Source organism: Pristiophorus japonicus, unplaced genomic scaffold, assembly GCF_044704955.1.
Source record: "Pristiophorus japonicus isolate sPriJap1 unplaced genomic scaffold, sPriJap1.hap1 HAP1_SCAFFOLD_304, whole genome shotgun sequence".
In the NCBI taxonomy this organism is placed as follows: domain Eukaryota; kingdom Metazoa; phylum Chordata; class Chondrichthyes; family Pristiophoridae; genus Pristiophorus; species Pristiophorus japonicus.
In genome coordinates, this window is record NW_027252824.1 from 489,037 (window position 1) to 509,566 (window position 20,530).

The following is a 20,530-nucleotide window of genomic DNA, read 5'->3' on the forward strand; positions in this document are numbered from 1 at the left end:
TGTGTTCGATGGTCCTGTACTCCCCAATCGGACATTATTTCCCTCCATCTACCCTATCAGTTCGCCTTAATATCTTCGAATCTTAGATAGAATCACCCCTTGACCTCTGAAATCCACGGAACACAACACCACATTGTGTAATCACTGCTCGTAATTTAACACCTTCTGTCCCCCTCCTACCTTCCTGCTCCATGTCACAGTCAACGTGTAACACGCACACGCTCTTTATGCATGTTGCTGGTATTTACCTGAACTGTTCCAGTGTTGCCTCTGGTCACCAGGATCCGATGTCCGTACACCTGGACTTCGACCAGACGTGTCCAGGACATCGCCGTGGAGCCACGGTGATCGTTTTCCACCTCCACGCTGAACGTGTTCAGGTTTCCCGCCGGGTCGCAGTACTTGCTGAAGGTGTATCTACAGGTGCCTTGGAAATCAAAGGCTTTCCCGTCAAAGGTGTGATAATGGGGGTCGCCCGACGCCCAGCAGGTGGCGCTGTCCCGGGGGTAGCAGTCACGCACTCCATCCACCAAGCGGCAATCTTCGTGGAGCCCGCAGCCTGAATCCTCGCAGGTGAGGTTCGAGGCGGTGTTCCCACAGGTGCATCTCCTGCTGCAGGTCTCTGTTAGGAGCACGGTGTCCCCTCTGCTGTAATAACGGCCCTGGAATGAGCAGCCGCACTGACTGAGGGCCACGCACGTCCCGGCGCTCAGGATGTAGCCGTGGTCACACGCGCAACTTTCCGTACAGGGCTGGTCGCAGTGTAAAGGTGCCGTGGTATCGGAGCAACTGGCCGGACAAGCGGTGGTGCAGGGGTCGTAGTGACTGTGGGCCGGGCAGGGGAGTTCTGCAACACACATTTACAGGTGGTTAAAGTAAAGTGCAGAAGCAGATAAATCGTGATGTCATTTCCCCCCATCCCCCTCTTCGAAAAACCGGGCGTCAAAAGCCCTGAGCGAAAGATTACTCCCTGACCTTGTTGTGAGCTTCCCTTTGAACCAGTGCCTCGCTCTATCTTTCTGGCTGATGGTCAATGAGTTCAGGCGAATTATCTTTACTGCACAGATTTCTATTAATGAACATGGAACTTATTCCGCTCTTGACACACTTTAGCCCCTGACATCTCTACCAAGGTAACACCAAGCAGGTTGGTAAAGACCTGTAATAGTTTACAGGTTCTGTTCTGAAGGATCACTGCATGGCAATTGGATTTGTCAGATCTGTTGCAACAATAGAATCATAGAAACATACAAATTCACAGCACGGGCGGTGTCCATTTTGGCCCAAGTGTCTGACCCGGCCGACCAAGATCTATCCAGCCTAATCCTGCATTGGAATTCTTGCTCCGTAGCCCTACCCTCTTCAATATCCGTGCTAATATATTACCTCCTTTCCCAAGAGCCCTTATAGAAACATAGAAACATAGAAAATAGGTGTAGGAGTAGACCATTCGGCCCTTCGAGGCTGCAACCTCCATTCAATATGATCATGGCTGATCATGCAACTTCAGTACCCCATTCCTGCTTTCTCTCCATACCCCTTGATCCCTTTAGCCGCAAGAGCCACATTTAACTCCCTTTTCAATATATCTAACGAACTGGCATCAACAACTTTCTGTGGTAGAGAATTCCACAGGTTCACAATTCTCTGAGTGAAGAAGTTTCTCCACATCTCGGTCCTAAATAGCTTACCCCTTATCCTTGTACTGTGACCCCTGGTTCTGGAGTTCTCCAACATTGGGAATATTCTACCTGCATCTAACTTGTCCAATCCGATCAGAATTTTATATGTTTCTATGTGATCCTCTCTCATTCGTCTAAATTCCAGTAAATAGAAGCCGAGTCGATCCAGTGTTTCTTCAGTCCTGCCATCCCGGGAATCAGTCTGGTGAACCTTCGCTGCACTCCCTCAATAATAAGAATATCCTTCATCAGATTAGAAGACCAAGACTGTGCACAATATTCAAGGTTTGGCCTCACCAAGGCCCCGTACAACTGCGGCAAGACCTCTCTGCTCCCATATTCAAGTCCTCTCGCTATGAAGGCCAACATGCCATTTGTCTTCTTCACCGCTTGCTGTACCTGTATGCCTACATTCAATGACTGATGTAATAACCTTCCATATGCCATCGTATCGAATGCCTTTTGGAAATCCAAATATATAACCTCGACTGGCTCCCCTTTATCTACCCTGTTATACTTGCTCACAAAGCTCTAAACATCTGTCAAACAGGATTTCCCTTTCATTAAACCATGCTGAATCTACTTAATCATGTTATGATTATGTAAGTGCGCTGATGGATTCCAAGATTTTCCCAACGAGTGTTATCAGGCTAACTTGCCTGTCCTTCCTGGTTTTCTCTCTCCTTCCTTTCTTTAATACCGGCTTTAAATTTGCTACCTTCCAATCCACTGGGACCATTCTAGAATCTCAGAAACTTTCAAAGATCAAAATCGCCCTTCCACTATCTCCACAGGCACTTCTTTTAGACCCTTAGGATGTAGGCGGTCAGGTTCAGGGGATTTGTTAACTTTTAGTCCCATCAGTTTCTCTAGTACATTTTCTCAACTTGCATTGATTAATTTCCTCACCCTCATTCGACCCTTGTTTCCAAACATTTTAGGGAAGCTTTTAGGTTTTGCTGCACTGAAGACAGATACAAAATATAGTTTAACATTTCAGCACTTTCCTTATTCCCGATAATAATTCCTTCTGCCTCAGTCTCTAAGGGACCAACGTTTGCTTTTGCTACTCTTCCTTTTTAGACATTGATAGCAGCTCTTACAATCTTTTTTTATATTTGTTGCTGGTTTTCTTTCATAGTCTATTTTTTTCCACTTGTTTCAATTTTTTGGTCAACATTGTTGTGTCTAAAACACAGATCTGTCAGATACAGAGACCGGGACCTTCAATGGACAGTTGTGTCAAGCAAATATTGAGGTTGCCAAAGACCCCATTCCATTACCACAGCGCGTTGCGTTTCTCCAATCTCCGATCGTGACGCCCCTTCTCTGACACTCCGAGGCGTATGACCTAACGGCCTGACACAGGGTGGTGTGGTCTCCCGCCAACGTGCACAGATCAAACGCACAGTTGTCGGAGTAAATGGTGGGGCTCAGCTCCGGGTGGCATTGGCGGAAAGGCCCAGTGGGGTCGTTCAAAATGCCGCAGTGACTCCCCGAGGCGTAGACTCGGCGCGCTTCTTCAGTGCACAAGGGGCCAGGTAGACCAGAGTCGTCGGCACACCCAGCGCCAGAGGTTGGGCTTTTCCAGCTGTTCCCGAACGCCGAGGACCCGGTTAAGGCCGTGCCGTTGGGGGAGGCGAAATCGTCGGATGCGTCCCCGTTATAGTCCCCGCAGAGCCCGCACAGGGACCCGGAATAGGTCCCCGGAACTGTCACTGCCGCGTAATGGTTCCAGTCGTAGGAGACGCTCAGGCCAAAATCCGTAAACAGCCCGGACGCCGATCCACTGTGGGTAACGCGGACTTTACCCGACTCTAAGACCACCGGCAAGTTAACGGTCTCGCCATCAACCTGCAGACAGGGGAATGAGATACAGGAGCTGAGTGAGATATGGAAATATACCATCGACAACTTCTCCCTATCCTCCCGACGAGGAGACATGTCCCTGTGAATCTGAGTAAACTCCACAGTTCGCCTGGTAACGTTTATATGAACTAACGGATATGATCAGGAGGAGGCTATTCAGCCTCTCGAGCCTGTTTCTCCATTCAATGAGGTCATTGCTAATCTGTGAGCTAACTCAGTCCATCCACCATTGCCCCATATCCCTTATTACCTTCAGTTAACAAAAATTATTCCATTTCCAGTTTAAAATTAACAATTGTTCCAGCATCAATTGCTGCCTGTGGAAGAATGCTCCAAACGTCTACCGCCCTTTGTGTGTCGAAGTGTTTCCTCATGTCACTCCTGAATGGAGTGGGTCTAATTTTTAAACTGTGTTCGATGGTCCTGTACTCCCCAATCGGACATTATTTCCCTCCATCTACCCTATCAGTTCGCCTTAATATCTTCAAATCTTAGATAGAATCACCCCTTAACCTCTGAAATCCACGGAACACAACACCACATTGTGTAATTATTGCTCGTAATTTAACCCCTTGTGTCCCCCTCCTACCTTCCTGCTCCATGTCACAGTCAACGTGTAACACGCACTTTATGCATGTTGCTGGTATTTACCTGAACTGTTCCAGTGTTGCCTCTGGTCACCAGGATCCGATGTCCGTACACCTGGACTTCGAGCAGACGTGTCCAGGACACCGCCGTGGAGCCACGGTGATCGTTTTCCACCTCCACGCTGAACGTGTTCAGGTTTCCCGCCGGGTCGCAGTACTTGCTGAAGGTGTATCTACAGGTGCCTTGGAAATCAAAGGCTTTCCCGTCAAAGGTGTGATAATGGGGGTCGCCCGACGCCCAGCAGGTGGCGCTGTCCCGGGGGTAGCAGTCCCGCACTCCATCCACCAAGCGGCATTCTTCGTGGAGCCCGCAGCCAGAATCCTCGCAGGTGAGGTTCGGGGGGGTGTTCCCACAGGTGCATCTCCTGCTGCAGGTCTCTGTTAGGAGCACGGTGTCCCCTCTGCTGTAATAACGGCCCTGGAATGAGCAGCCGCACTGACTGAGAGCCACGCAGGTCCCAGCGCTCAGGATGTAGCCGTCGTCACACGCGCAACTTTCCGTACAGGGCTGGTCGCAGTGTAAAGGTGCCGTGGTATCGGAGCAACTGGCCGGACAAGCGGTGGTGCAGGGGTCGTAGTGACTGTGCGCCGGGCAGGGGAGTTCTGCAACACACATTTACAGGTGGTTAAAGTAAAGTGCAGAAGCAGATAAATCGTGATGTAATTTCCCCCCATCCCCCTCTTCGAAAAACCGGGCGCCAAATGCCCTGAGCGAAAGATTACTCCCTGACCTTGTTGTGAGCTTCCCTTTGAACCAGTGCCTCGCTCTACCCTTCTGGCTGATGGTCAATGCGTTCAGACGAATTATCTTTACTGCACAGATTTCTATCAATGAACATGGAAATTATTCCGCTCTTGACACACTTTAGCCCCTGACAGCTCCACCAAGATAACAGCAAGCAGGTTGGTAAAGATCTGCAATAGTTTACAGGTTCTGTTCTGAAGGATCACTGCATGGCAATTGGATTTGTCGGATCTGTTGCAACAATAGAATCATAGAAACATACAAATTCACAGCACGGGCGGAGTCCATTTTGGTCCAAGTGTCTGACCCGGCCGACCAAGAGCTATCCAGCCTAATCCGGCATTGGAATTCTTGCTCCGTAGCCCTACCCTCTTCAATATCCGTGCTAATATTTTACCTCCTTTCCCAACAGCCCTTATAGAAACATAGAAACATAGAAAATAGGTGTAGGAGTAGGCCATTCGGCCCTTCGAGCCTGCACCTCCATTCAATATGATCATGGCTGATCATGCAACTTCAGTACCCCATTCCTGCTTTCTCTCCATACCCCTTGATCCCATTAGCCGCAAGGGCCATATTTAACTTCCTTTTCAATATATCTAACGAACTGGCCTCAACAACTTTCTGTTGTAGAGAATTCCACAGGTTCACAATTCTCTGAGTGAAGACGTTTCTCCTCATCTCGGTCCTAAATGGCTAACTCCTTATCCTTGCACTGTGACCCCTGGTTCTGGACTTCGCCAACATTGGGAGCAATCTACCTGCATCTAACCTGTCCAATCCGATCAGAATTTTATATGTTTCTATGTGATCCTCTCTCATTCGTCTAAATTCCAGTAAATAGAAGCCGAGTCGATCCAGTGTTTCTTCAGTCCTGCCATCCCGGGAATCAGTCTGGTGAACCTTCGCTGCACTCCCTCAACCATAAGAATGTCCATATTAAGATTAGAAGACCAAAACTGTGTACAATATTCAAGGTTTGGCCTCACCAAGGCCCTGTACAACTGCGGCAAGACCTCCCAGGTCCTATACTCAAATCCTCTCGCTATGAAGGCCAACATGTCATTTGTCTTCTTCACCGCTTGCTGTACCTGTATGCCTACATTCAATGACTGGTGTAATAACCTTCCATATGCCATCGTATCGAATGCCTTTTGGAAATCCAAATATACAACCTCGACTGGCTTCCCTTTTTCTACCCTGTTATACTTGCTCACAAAGCTCTAAACATCTGTCAAACAGGATTTCCGTTTCATAATACCATGTTGAATCTGCTTAATCATGTTATGGTTATGTAAGTGTGCTGATGGATTCCAAGATTTTCCCAACGAGTGTTATCAGGCTAACTGCCTGTCCTTCCCGGTTTTCTCTCTCCTTCCTTTCTTTAATACCGGCGTTACATTTGCTCCCTTCCAATCCACTGGGACCATTCTAGAATCTCAGGAACTTTCAAAGATCAAAATCACCCTTCCACTATCTCCACAGGCACTTCTTTTAGACCCTTTAGATGTAGGTGGTCAGGTGCAGGGGATTTGTTAACTTTTAGTCCCATCAGTTTCTCTAGTACATTTTCTCAACTTGTATTGATTAATTTCCCCACCCTTATTAGACCCTTGTTTCCAAACATTTTAGGGAAGCTTTTTGGTTTTCCTGCACTGAAGACAGATACAAAATATAGTTTAACATTTCAGCACTTTCCTTATTCCCGATAATAATTCCTCTGCCTCAGTCTCTGAGGGACCAACGTTTGCTTTTGCTACTCTTCCGTTTTAGACATTGATAGCAGCTCTTCAATCTTTTTTTATATTTGTTGCTAGTTTTCTTGCATAGTCTATTTTTTTCCACTTGTTTCAATTTTCTGGTCAACATTGTTGTTTCTAAAACACAGATCTGTCAGATACAGAGACCGGGACCTTCAATGGACACTTGTGTCAAGCAAATATTGAGGTTCCCAAAGACCCCATTCCATTACCACAGCGCGTTGCGTTTCTCCAATCTCCGATCGTGATGCCCCTTCTCTGACACTCCGAGGCGTATGACCCAATGGCCTGGCACAGGGTGGTGTGGTCTCCCGCCAACGTGCACAGATCAAACGCACAGTTGTCGGAGTAAATGGCGGGGCTCAGCTCCGGGTGGCATTGGCGGAAAGGCCCAGTGGGGTCGTTCAAAATGCCGCAGTGACTCCCCGAGGCGTAGACTCGGCGCGCTTCTTCAGTGCACAAGGGGCCCGGTGGACCAGAGTCGTCGGCACACCCAGCGCCAGAGGTTGGGCTTTTCCAGCTGTTCCCGAACGCCGAGGACCCGGTTAAGGCCGTGCCGTTGGGGGAGGCGAAATCGTCGGATGCGTCCCCGTTATAGTCCCCGCAGAGCCCGCACAGGGACCCGGAATAGGTCCCCGGAACTGTCACTGCCGCGTAATGGTTCCAGTCGTAGGAGACGCTCAGGCCAAAATCTGTCCGCAACACGGCCGACGATCCGGTGTGGGTAACGCGGACTTTACCCGACTCTAAGATCACCGGCAAATTAACAGTCTCGCCATCAACCTGCAGACAGGGGAATGAGATAGAGGAGCTGAGTGAGATATGGAAATATACCATCTACAACTTCTCCCTATCCTCCCGACGAGGAGACATGTCCCTGTGAATCTGAGTAAACTCCACAGTTCGCCTGGTAACGTTTATATGAACTAAGGGATATGACCAGGAGGAGGCTATTCAGCCTCTCGAGCCTATTCCTCCATTCAATGAAGTCATGGCTAATCTGTGAGCTAACTCAGTCCATCCACCATTGCCCCATATCCCTTATTACCTTCAGTTAACAAAAAATATTCCATTTCCAATTTAAAATTAACAATTGTTCCAGCATCAATTGCTGCCTGTGGAAGAAAGCTCCAAACGTCTACCGCCCTTTGTGTGTAGAAGTGTTTCCTAATGTCACTCCTGAATGGAGTGGGTCTAATTTTTAAACTGTGTTCGATGGTCCTGTACTTCCCAATCGGACATTATTTCCCTCCATCTACCCTATCAGTTCGCCTTAATATCTTCAAATCTTAGATCGAATCACCCCTTAACCGCTGAAATCCACGGAACACAACACCACATTGTGTAATCACTGCTTGTAATTTAACCCCTTGTGTCCCCCTCCTACATTCCTGCTCCATGTCACAGTCAACGTGTAACACACACGCGCTCTTTATGCATGTTGCTGGTATTTACCTGAACTGTTCCAGTGTTGCCTCTGGTCACCAGGATCCGATGTCCGTACACCTGGACTTCGACCAGACGTGTCCAGGACACCGCCGTGGAGCCGCGGTGATCGTTTTCCACCTCCACGCTGAACGTGTTCAAGTTTCCCGCCGGGTCGCAGTACTTGCTGAAGGTGTATCTACAGGTGCCTTGGAAATCAAAGGCTTTCCCGTCAAAGGTGTGATAATGGGGGTCGCCCGACGCCCAGCAGGTGGCGCTGTCCCGGGGGTAGCAGTCCCGCACTCCATCCACCAAGCGGCATTCTTCGTGGAGCCCGCAGCCTGAATCCTCGCAGGTGAGGTTCGGGGCGGTGTTCCCACAAGTGCATCTCCTGCTGCAGGTCTCTGTTAGGAGCACGGTGTCCCCTCTGCTGTAATAACGGCCCTGGAATGAGCAGCCGCACTGACTGAGGGCCACGCAGGTCCCAGCGCTCAGGATGTAGCCGTCGTCACACGCGCAGCTTTCCGTACAGGGCTGGTCGCAGTGTAAAGGTGCCGTGGTATCGGAGCAACTGGCCGGACAAGCGGTGGTGCAGGGGTCGTAGTGACTGTGCGCCGGGCAGGGGAGTTCTGCAACACACATTTACAGGTGGTTAAAGTAAAGTGCAGAAGCAGATAAATCGTGATGTAATTTCCCCCCATCCCCCTCTTCGAAAAACCGGGCGCCAAAAGCGCTGAGCGAAAGATTACTCCCTGACCTTGTTGTGAGCTTCCCTTTGAACCAGTGCCTCGCTCTACCCTTCTGGCTGATGGTCAATGCGTTCAGACGAATTATCTTTACTGCACAGATTTCTATCAATGAACATGGAACTTATTCCGCTCTTGACACACTTTAGCCCCTGACAGCTCAACCAAGATAACACCAAGCAGGTTGGTAAAGATCTGTAATAGTTTACAGGTTCTGTTCTGAAGGATCACTGCATGGCAATTGGATTTGTCAGATCTATTGCAACAATAGAATCATAGAAACATACAAATTCACAGCACGGGCGGAGTCCATTTTGGCCCAAGTATCTGACCCGGTCGACCAAGATCTATCCAGCCTAATCCTGCATTGGAATTCTTGCTCCATAGCCCTACCGTCTTCTATATCCATGCTAATATTTTACCTACTTTCCCAAGAGCCCTTATAGAAACATAGAAACATAGAAAATAGGTGTAGGAGTAGGCCATTCGGCCCTTCGAGGCTGCACCTCCATTCAATATGATCATGGCTGATCATGCAACTTCAGTACCCCATTCCTGCTTTCTCTCCATACCCCTTGATCCCATTAGCCGCAAGGGCCACATTTAACTCCCTTTTCAATATATCTAACGAACTGGCCTCAACAACTTTCTGTGGTAGAGAATTCCACAGGTTCACAATTCTCTGAATGAATAAGTTTCTCCACATCTCGGTCCTAAATGGCTTACTCCTTATCCTTGTACTGTGACCCCTGGTTCTGGACTTCGCCAACATTGGGAACATTCTACCTGCATCTAACTTGTCCAATCCGATCAGAATTTTATATGTTTCTGTGATCCTCTCTCATTCGTCTAAATTCCAGTAAATAGAAGTCTAGTCGATCCAGTGTTTCTTCAGTCCTGCCATCCCGGGAATCAGTCTGGTGAACCTTCGCTGCACTCCCTCAATAATAAGAATATCCTTCATCAGATTAGAAGACCAAGACTGTGCACAATATTCAAGGTTTGGCCTCACCAAGGCCCCGTACAACTGCGGCAAGACCTCTCAGCTCCTATACTCAAATCATCTCGCTATGAAGGCCAACATGCCATTTGTCTTCTTCACCGCTTTCTGTACCTGTATGCCTACATTCAATGACTGATGTAATAATCTTCCATATGCCATCGTATCGAATGCCTTTTGCAAATCCAAATATACAAGCTCGACTGGCTCCTCTTTATCTACCCTGTTATACTTGCTCACAAAGCTCTAAACATCTGTCAAACAGGATTTCCCTTTCATTAAACCATGTTGAATCTGCTTAATCATGTTATGATTATGTAAGTGCGCTGATGGATTCCAAGATTTTCCCAACGAGTGTTATCAGGCTAAGTGGCCTGTCCTTCCCGGTTTTCTCTCTCCTTCCTTTCTTTAATACCGGCGTTACATTTGCTACCTTCCAATCCACTGGGACCATTCTAGAATCTCAGGAACTTTCAAAGATCAAAATCACCCTTCCACTATCTCCACAGGCACTTCTTTTAGACCCTTTAGATGTAGGTGGTCAGGTGCAGGGGATTTGTTAACTTTTAGTCCCATCAGTTTCTCTAGTACATTTTCTCAACTTGTATTGATTAATTTCCTCACCCTTATTAGACCCTCGTTTCCAAACATTTTAGGGAAGCTTTTTGGTTTTGCTGCACTGAAGACAAATACAAAATATAGTTTAACATTTCAGCACTTTCCTTATTCCCGATAATAATTCCTTCTGCCTCAGTCTCTAAGGGACCAACGTTTGCTTTTGCTACTCTTCCTTTTTAGACATTGATAGCAGCTCTTCAATCTTTTTTAAAATTTGTTGCTAGTTTTCTTTCATAGTCTATTTTTTTCCACTTGTTTCAATTTTCTGGTCAACATTGTTGTTTCTAAAACACAGATCTGTCAGATACAGAGACCGGGACCTTCAATGGACACTTGTGTCAAGCAAATATTGAGGTTCCCAAAGACCCCATTGCATTACCACAGCGCGTTGCATTTCTCCAATCTCCGATCGTGACGCCCCTTCTCTGACACTCCGAGGCGTATGACCCAACGGCCTGACACAGGGTGGTGTGGTCTCCCACCAACGCGCACAGATCAAACGCACAGTTGTCGGAGTAAATGGCGGGGATCAGTTCCGGTTGGCATCGGCGGAAAGGCCCAATGGGGTCGCTCAAAATGCCGCAGTGACTCCCCCTGACGTAGACTCGGCGCGCTTCTTCAGTGCACAAGGGGCCCGGTGGACCAGCGTCGTCGGCACACCCAGCGCCAGAGGTTGGGCTTTTCCAGCTGTTCCCGAACGCCGAGGACCCGGTTAAGGCCGTGCCGTTGGGGGAGGCGAAATCGTCGGATGCGTCCCCGTTATAGTCCCCGCAGAGCCCGCACAGGGACCCGGAATAGGTCCCCGGAACTGTCACTGCCGCGTAATGGTTCCAGTCGTAGGAGACGCTCAGGCCAAAATCTGTCCGCAACACGGCCGACGATCCGGTGTGGGTAACGCGGACTTTACCCGACTCTAAGCTCACCGGCAAATTAACAGTCTCGCCATCTACCTGCAGACAGGGGAAGGAGATACAGGAGCTGAGTGAGATATGGAAATATACCATCGACAACTTCTCCCTATCCTCCCGACGAGGAGACATGTCCCTGTGAATCTGAGTAAACTCCACAGTTCGCCTGGTAACGTTTAGATGAACTAAGGGATATGACCAGGAGGAGGCTATTCAGCCTCTCGAGCCTGTTCCTCCATTCAATGAGGTCATGGCTAATCTGTGAGCTAACTCAGTCCATCCACCATTGCCCCATATCCCTTATTACCTTCAGTTAACAAAAATTATTCCATTTCCAATTTAAAATTAACAATTGTTCCAGCATCAATTGCTGCCTGTGGAAGAAAGCTCCAAACTTCTACCGCCCTTTGTGTGTAGAAGTGTTTCCTAATGTCACTCCTGAATGGAGTGGGTCTAATTTTTAAACTGTGTTCGCTAGTCCTGGACTCCCCAATCGGACATTGTTTCCCTTCATCTAACCTATCAGTTCGCCTTAATATCTTCAAATCTTAGATAGAATCACCCCTTAACCTGTAAAATCCATGAAATCACTCCGCGTAATTTAACCCCTTGTATCCCCCTCCTGCCTTCCTGCTCCATCTCACAGTCAACGTGTAACACACACACGCTCTTTATACATGTTGCTGGTATTTACCTGAACTGTTCCAGTGTTGCCTCTTGTCACCAGGATCCGATGTCCGTACACCTGGACTTCGACCAGACGTGTCCAGGACACCGCCGTGGAGCCGCGGTGATCGTTTTCCACCTCCACGCTGAACGTGGTGAGGTTTGCCGCCGGCTCGCAGTACTTGCTGAAGGTGTATCTACAGGTGCCTTGGAAATCAAAGGCTTTCCCGTCAAAGGTGTGATAATGGGGGTCGCCAGACGCCCAGCAGGTGGCGCAGTCCCGGGGGTAGCAGCCCCGAACTCCGTCGACCAGGCGGCAGTCTTCACGGAGCCCGCAGCCGGAATCCTCGCAGGTGAGGTTCGGGGCGCTGTTTCCACAGGTGCATCTCCTGCTGCAGGTCTCGGTGAGGACCACGGTGTCCCCTCTGCTGTAATAACGGCCCTGGAACGAGCAGCCGCACTGACTGAGGGCCACGCAGTTCCCGGCGCTCAGGATGTAACCGTCGTCACACGCGCAGCTTTCCGTACAGGGCTGGTCGCAGTGTAAAGGTGCCGTGGTGTCGGAGCAAGTGGCCGGACAAGCGGTGGTGCAGGGGTCGTAGTGACTGTGCGCCGGGCAGGGGAGTTCTGCAACACACATTTACAGGTGGTTAAAGTAAAGTGCAGAAATGGATAAATTATGATATAATTTCCCCCATCCCCCTCTTCCTAAAACCATCCGGCGCGCCAAAAGTCCTGATCGAAAGATTACTCGCTGACCTTGTTCCGAGGTTCTCTTTGAACCAATGCCTCGCACTGCCCTTCTGGCTGATGGTCAATGAGTTTAGGCGAATTATCTTTGCTGCATGGATTTCGATCAATGAACATGGAACTTGTTCCGCCCTTGACATACTTTTGCCAGTGGCAGCTTTACCAAGACAACACCAAGCAGATTGGTAAAGATCAGTAATAGTTTACAGGTTCTATTCTGATAGATCACTGCTTGGAAATGTTGGAAATGTCAGATCTGTTTCAACAATAGAATCATAGAAACATACACATTCACAACACGGGCGGAGTCCACTTTGGCACATCATCTGTGACATGGCCGACCATGAGCTATCCAGCCTAATCCGACATTGCAACTCCTGCTCCGTAGCCCTATCCACTTCTATATTCATGCTAATACATTACCCCCATTCCCATGAGCCCTTATCTTGTGTAATAACCTTTTATATTGCACCTTATCGAATGCCTTTTGGAAATCCAAATGTACAACCTCGACTGGCTCCGCTTTATCTACCCTGTTAGTTACATGCTCACAAAGCTCGAATAAATTTGTCAAACAGGATTTCCCTTTCATAAAACCATGTTGATTCTGCCTAATCATGTTATGATTATGTAAGTGCCCTGACGGATTCCAGCAATTTCCCGACGACTGTTATCAGGCTAACTGGCCTGTACTTCCCGGTTTTCTCTCTCCTTCCTTTCTTGAATAGCGGTGTTACATTTGTTACCTTCCGATCTACTGGGGCCGTTCTAGAATCTCGGAAACTTTGAAAGATCAAAATCGCCCATCCACGATCTCTACAGGCACTTATTTTAGACCCTAGGATGTAGGCCATCAGTTGCAGGGGATTTGTTATATTTTAGTGCCATTACTTTCTCTGGTACTTTTTCTCAATTTGTATTGATCACATTAATTTCCTCACCCTTATTAGACCCTTGTTTCCAAACATTTTAGGTAAGCTTTTTGGTTCTTCTGCACTGAGGACAGATTCAAAATATAGTTAACATTTCTGGCCTTTCCTTATTCCTGATAATAATTCCTTCTGTCTCAGTCTCTAAGGGACCAATGTTTATTTTTGCTCCTCTTCATCTTTAGAAACTGATAGAAGCTCTTACAATCTTTTCTTATATTTATTGCTAGTTTTCTTTCATAGTCTATTTTTTTCCACGTTTTTCAATTTTTTGGTCAAGATTGTTGTTTCTGATACACAGGTCTGTCAGATACAGAGACCGGGACATTCAACGGGACCCTTGTGTCAATCAAATATTGAGGTTCCCAAAGACCCCATTGCATTACCACAGCGCGTTGCGTTTCTCCACTCTCCGATGGTGATGCCCCTTCTCTGACACTCCGAGGCGTAAGACCCAATGGCCTGGCACAGGGTGGCGTGGTCTCCCGCCAACGCGCACAGATCAAACACACAGTTGTCGGAGTAAATGGCGGGGTTCAGCTCCGGGTGGCAATGGCGGAAAGGCCCAGTGGCGTTGCTCAGAATGCCGCAGTGAGCCCCCGAGGCGTAGACTCGGCGCGTTTCTTCCCCACACACGGGCCCCGCTGGGCCTGTGTCGTCGGCGCACCCAGCGCCAGAGGTTGGGCTTTTCCAGCTGTTCCCAAACACCGAGGCCCCGGAGATGGCCGTGCTGTTGGGGGAGGCGAAATCGTCGGAAGCGTCCAAGTTATAGTCCCCGCAGAGCCCGCATAGGGACCCGGAATAGGTCCCCGGAACTGTCACTGCCGCATAATGGTTCCAGTCATAGGTGACGCTGAGGCCAAAATCCGTCCGCAGCACGGCCGCCAAACCGCTGTGAGTAACGCGGACTTTACCCGATTCTAAGCTCACCGGCAAATTAACGATCTCGCTATCTACCTACAGACAGGGGAAGGAGATACAGGAGCTGAGTGAGATATTGAAACATACGATCGACAAATTCTCCCTGTCCCTGTGGATCTTGACTAAACTCTACAAGTCGACCTGGTAACGTTTATAGGAACTTCGGGATATGACCAGGAGGAGGGCATTCAGTCCCTCGAGCCTGTTACACAGGAACAGGATGATTGCATTCAGTCCCTCGAGCCTGTTCCACAGGAACAGGAGGAGGCCCATTCAGCCCCTCGAGCCTGTTACACAGGAACAGCAGGAGGCCCATTCAGACCTTCGAGCCTATTACAGAGGAACAGGATGGCGCCATTCAGCCCTTCGAGCCTGTTACACAGGAACAGGAGCAGATCAATCAGCCCCGCCAGCCTGCTCCGCCATTCAATGGGTTCATGCCTGATGTGTGACCTAACTCCACCCATCCCTCTTTGCCCCATATGGCTTAATACCTTCAGTTAAAAAATGTTTATTCATCGCAGATTTAAAATTAGCAATTTATCTAGTCTCATTTTCCATTTGTGGAGGAGAGTTCCAAACTTCTGTTCCCTTTGTGTGTTGAAGTGTTTCCTAATTACACTCCTGAATGGATCTGACTCTAACCGTTAGACTATGGGCTCTTGTCCTAGACTCCCCAACCAGTGGAAACAATGTTTTTCGATCTACCCTATCAGTTGCCATTAATATCCTGAAATCTTTGACCAGATCACCTCTTCTAAAATCAGATCGCTGCCCACCCTTCTAAATTCCGTGGAATACAAAACCAGTTTAAGTAATCACTCCTCGTAGGGCCCCGTTCCACCTTTCTGATCCATCTCACAGTCATCGTGTGACACACACACGCTCTTTACACATGTTGCTGATATTTACCTGAACGTTACCTGAACCTCTTGTCATCTGAATCCGATGTCCGTACACCTGGACTTCGACCAGACGTGTCCAGGACACCGCCGTGGAGCCGCGGTGATCGTTTTCCACCTCCACGCTGAACGTGGTGAGGTTTGCCGCCTGCCCGCAGTACTTGCTGAAGGTGTATCTACAGGTGCCTTGGAAATCAAAGGCTTTCCCGTCAAAGGTGTGATAATGGGGGTCGCCCACCGCCCAGCAGGTGGCGCTGTCCCGTGGGTAGCAGTCCCGCACTCCGTCCAGCAGGCGGCAGTCTTCGTGGAGGCCGCAGCGGGAATCTTCGCAGGTGAGGGTCGGGGGGGTGTTCCCACAGGTGCATCTCCTGCTGCAGGTCTCGGTGAGGACCACGGTGTCCCCTCTGCTGTAATAACGGCCCTGGAATGAGCAGCCGCACTGACTGAGGGCCACGCAGGTCCCGCCGCTCAGGATGTAGCCGTCGTCACACGCGCAGCTTTCCGTACAGGGCAGGTCGCAGTGTAAAGGTGCCGTGGTGTCGGAGCAACTGGCCGGACAAGCGGTGGTGCAGGGGTCGTAGTGACTGTGGGCCGGGCAGCTCATACCTGAAACGGACAATTATACCAATTTCAAGTGAAGTACATGACAAACCTTACATCTGAATTGATACTTTCACCGCCAATATTATTATAGCCTTCTCATCCAGTGATGACAGACGCGCAGTCGGCATCCATAATCACTGCCCCATAGAAACATAGAGACATAGAAAATAGCTGCAGGAGTAGGCCATTCGGCCCTTCGAGCCTGCACCACCATTCAATCTGATCATGGCTGAACATTCACCTCAGTATCCCATTCCTGCTTTCTCGCTATACCCCTGATCCATTTAGCAGTCAGGGCCACATCTAACTCCTTTTTGTATATATCTAACGAACTGGCATTAACAACTTTCTGTGGTAGAGAATTCCACAGGTTCACCACTCTCTGAGTGAAGAAGTTTCTCCTCATCTCGGTCGTAAATGGCTTACCCCTTATCCTCAGTCTGTGACCCCTGGTTCTGGACTTCCCGAACATCGGGAACATTCTTCCTGCATCTAATCTGTCAAATCCCGTCAGAATTTTACATGTTTCTATGAGATCCGCTCTCAGTCTTCAAATTCCAGTGAATATATGCCTAGTTGATCCAGTTTTTCTTCATATGTCAGTCCTGCCATCACGGGAATCAGTCTGTGAACCTTCGCTGTACTCCCTCAACAGCAAGACTGTCCTTCCTCAGATTAAGAGACCTAAACTGAACACAATATTCCAAGTGTGGTCTCACCAAGGCCAACTGCAGTAAGACCTCCCTGCTACACTGCTCAAATCCCGTCGCTATGAAGACCAACATTCTATTTGCTTTCTTTACTGCCTGCTGTATCTGCATGCCTACTTTCAATGATTGATGCACCATGACACACAGGTCTCGTTGCACCTCCCCTTTTCCTAATCTCTCATCATTCAGATAATAAGCTGCCTTCCTGTTTATGCCACCAAAGTGGATAACCTCACAATTATCCACCTTATACTGCATCTGCCATGCATTTGCCCACTCATCTAACCTGTCCATGTCACCCTGCAGCCTCTCAGCATCATCCTCACAGCTCAGACTGCCACCCAGGTTAGTGTCATCTGCAAACTTGGAGATATTACATTCAATTCCTTCGTCTAAATCATTAATGTATATAGTAAATAGCTGGGGTCCCAGCACTGAACCCTGCGGCACCCCACTAGTCACTGGCTGGATTTGCGAAAAGTACCCGTTCATTTCAACTCTTTGCTTCCTGTCTGCCAATCAGTTCTCTATCCACGTCAATACATTACCCCCAATAGCATGTGCCTTAAATTTGCACACTAATCTCTTGTATGGGAACTTTCTTTGGTCTCCAGCTGAATATATGCTATAATATGATCCAGTGTCTCTATATGGTCATTGCTTTGCCCTGGGAACTCCAATCCAAAGTGCATTCATTCTCAATCCTCTGCCTTTTAATCCCATTCCTCCCTGTGGAAGTGCCTCGAACAGCCACGTTAAAGTCCCGCCACCTGCTGTGGTCCGAGGATTGTCTGACATTGTTGGTGGGAGAGCGCGGACCAAGTCTTCGTTGATGTTAATGAGCTCATCGGGTTTATGGTTCAGATGGTTGTTCATTTTAAACCAATTGAATTGAAATCCGTTTTATAGAAATTGAGTTGCTTAACTTGCAGTGATGGGATTTAGAGCGGGCGACCATCTCGGGTCAAAAGAATCATCATCAACACAATGCCCTGCTTCTGTGCCGTATTGACTCTAAGGCACCACCGCACGCATCTGGCCTCCCTTGCTCGGCTGCGAATTATTCTACAGGCGAATGGTCAGGGGCTGATAGTGCGACAGATAGACATAAGCAACTAGTTTTATTCAACCACTTTCAGCATCTCGGTATCTGGATCTTTTGTTGGGAATCTGTTGCCTGTTTTGTGAGGAGGTCGCTCGTTCCGTGGCTGGGTCCCGCGTGAAGACCGCATGATCAGTACCACATCGTCCCCAGATATTACCAAGCTCTTGCCCAAGTGTTAACCAGATCGTACTTACAACCCCTTTCTCAGGTGGCATTTTAAACACCTGGATTATGTTCCTAATTCTCCTTTCCCAAATAAAAATCAAGTTCAATCCTTGGGCACGTAATGCTCCTGGAAATAAAGTTGATATTAATCATTTAACCTTATTATTATTATTGTTACACAGGATTCCATCGGATATCCGGCACAGAAACAGCCCGTTCGGCCCAACCAGTCCATGCCGGTGTTTATGCTCCACTCGAGCCCCCTCCCGTCTTTCCTCATCTAAATCTTTCAGCATAACCCTCTATTCCCTTCTCCCTCATATACTTGTCTTGCCTTCCCTTAAATGCATCGATACTATTCCCCTCAACCACTCCCTGTGGCAGCGACGTCCACATTCTCACCGCTCATTGGCAAAGAATGTTTTCCCGAATTCCCTATTGGATTGGTTGGTGACTATCTTGTACTGACGGCCTCCAGTTCTGGTCGCCCCCACAAGTGGAAACATTCTCTCTTTATGCACTCTATCAAAACTTTGCATAGTTTTAAATGCCTCTATTATGTAACCCTTCAGCCTTCTTTTTGCGAGAGAAAAGAGACCCAGCCTGTTTACCCTTTCCTGATATGTATACCCTCGCAATTCTGGTATCATCCTTGTAAATCTTCTCTTCACCCTCTCCAGAGTCTCTCTATCCTTTTTATAATATGGAGACCAGAACTGTGCACAGTGCTCCAAGTGTGGTCTAACCCAGGTATATGGAGACCAGAACTGTGCACAGTGCTCCCAGTGTGGTCTAACCCAGGTATATGGAGACCAGAACTGTGCACAGTGCTCCCAGTGTGGTGATCCTATATTTAACATTATATAAAATGGCGCGTACATCCAGACTAAGGGAAGCGCAGTTCATGACAGTGAGATACTTACTGCACGATGACTGGTTCCTCCAGTCTCCCAGCGTGACATTGAGTGATTGACAGGCGCTGACGTAGGTCTGAATGGACTGACACAGGATATCGTTGCTGCCAGCAGCCAGGCACACGTCGTAGAGGCAGTTGGACATGTACGGATCGGGACTCAGTTGGGAATGGCACGCTCCCAGGGGGCCGTCGCCGTCCGCGATAATCCCGCAGGAGTCGGCCCTCCGGTACGGCGCAGCATCGGCGCAGACCGGACACGAGCCACGGCATCCGTCGTCGCAACCGTCGTCCGTCCCGGCTCTCCAGGAGGACGCGAACTCGAAGGCGTCTGGCGTCGACCTGCCGTCGCGGGTCACCAAATCGTCGGCCGCGTCTCCGTTGAAGTCGCCGCACAGCCCGCAGGTTTGGCCGGCGAGGCTCCTGGGGACGGTGACCGACACGTGGTAGCTCCCGTCGTACTGCACCGCCAGTCCAAAGTCCATCACCAACCTGGTGTGAGCGCCGCTCAGGTAAACCCGCAATGTCCCGTTGGCGAGAGAGAGGGGCAGGTTCACCCGCAGTCCATTCAGCTGCAACATAAAACAGATTAGACCGAGATACAACACGGGAGGAAAGATTTCTTCTGTACCTTAAGTCTTAACAATAAGAACTTGTAAACTTACATTGATACAGCGCCTTTACTGTCCCAAGGCGCTTCACAGCAGCGTTACAAAATAAAATTGGACATCGAGCCGCATAAGGAGATATTAGGGACAGCTGAACAAAATCTTCATCAAAGAAGTAGGTTTCAAAGAAAGTCTTAAAGGAGGAGAGAGAGGCGGAGAGGTTTAGGGAGGGAGTTCCAGAGCTTGGGACCCAGGCAGCTGAAGGCACGGCCGCTGATGGTGGAGCGATAGAAATCGGGAGGATGCGCAAGAGAGCAGAATTTGGAGGAGCGCAGAGATCTGGGAGGGTTATAGAGGCTGGAGGAGAATACAGAGATAGGGAGGGGTGTAGGGTCTGGAGGGGTTTAAAGAGATAAGGAGGGATGTAGGGCATGTAGGAGGTTATAGAGATAGGGACGGTGTATGGGCTGGAGGAGGTTACAGCGATAGGGAGGGGTGTAGGGGCTGGAGGAGGTTACAGAGATAGGGAGGGGAATAGAGATTGGAGGAGGTTACAGAGATGGGGAAGAGTGTAGGGGCTGGAGAAGGTTGCAGAGATAGGGAGGGGTGCAGGGGCTAGATGAGGTTACAGAGATAGGGAGGGGTGCAGGGGCTTGAGGAGGTTACAGAGATAGGGAGGGGTGTAGGGGCTGAAGGGGATTACCGAGAAAGGAATGAGTGTATTAATTGCTTTGCCCGTTAGACGTTACGTTACTCAGTTTCCCCTTCCTGCTCCGATTAATTGGGAAGCAACAAACTGCAATTAATGCGAACCTGGTCCCTGAACAACACGTGTTTACAACGATAGAAAGTCTAATC

General features: G+C 48.9%; 3 protein-coding genes across 3 annotated transcripts in view; all 3 read right to left on the reverse strand.

The window, feature by feature from the left end:
* Positions 1–6,226, reverse strand: part of LOC139249325 (IgGFc-binding protein-like) — a 43,434-nt gene extending 37,208 nt beyond the window's left edge. Inside the window, exons 1-4 of the mRNA XM_070872304.1 lie at positions 6,205–6,226; positions 4,203–4,801; positions 2,966–3,536; positions 249–847 (exon numbers count right to left, since the gene is read on the reverse strand). Of these exons, the coding sequence (XP_070728405.1) occupies positions 249–847; positions 2,966–3,536; positions 4,203–4,801; positions 6,205–6,226 (1,791 nt within the window). The remainder of the gene's footprint in view (positions 1–248; positions 848–2,965; positions 3,537–4,202; positions 4,802–6,204) is intronic.
* A 648-nt stretch (positions 6,227–6,874) lies between these two features.
* LOC139249326 (alpha-tectorin-like) lies at positions 6,875–9,283 on the reverse strand. The gene is made up of 3 exons (XM_070872305.1): positions 9,268–9,283; positions 8,159–8,757; positions 6,875–7,486 (listed from the first exon to the last, which is right to left on the reverse strand). The coding sequence occupies exons 1-3, from the start codon at positions 9,281–9,283 to the stop codon at positions 6,875–6,877; spliced, it is 1,227 nt and encodes a 408-aa protein (XP_070728406.1).
* A 6,272-nt stretch (positions 9,284–15,555) lies between these two features.
* Positions 15,556–20,530, reverse strand: part of LOC139249327 (alpha-tectorin-like) — a 47,171-nt gene continuing 42,196 nt past the window's right edge. Inside the window, exons 12-14 of the mRNA XM_070872306.1 lie at positions 19,075–19,636; positions 15,644–16,174; positions 15,556–15,578 (exon numbers count right to left, since the gene is read on the reverse strand). Of these exons, the coding sequence (XP_070728407.1) occupies positions 15,556–15,578; positions 15,644–16,174; positions 19,075–19,636 (1,116 nt within the window). The remainder of the gene's footprint in view (positions 15,579–15,643; positions 16,175–19,074; positions 19,637–20,530) is intronic.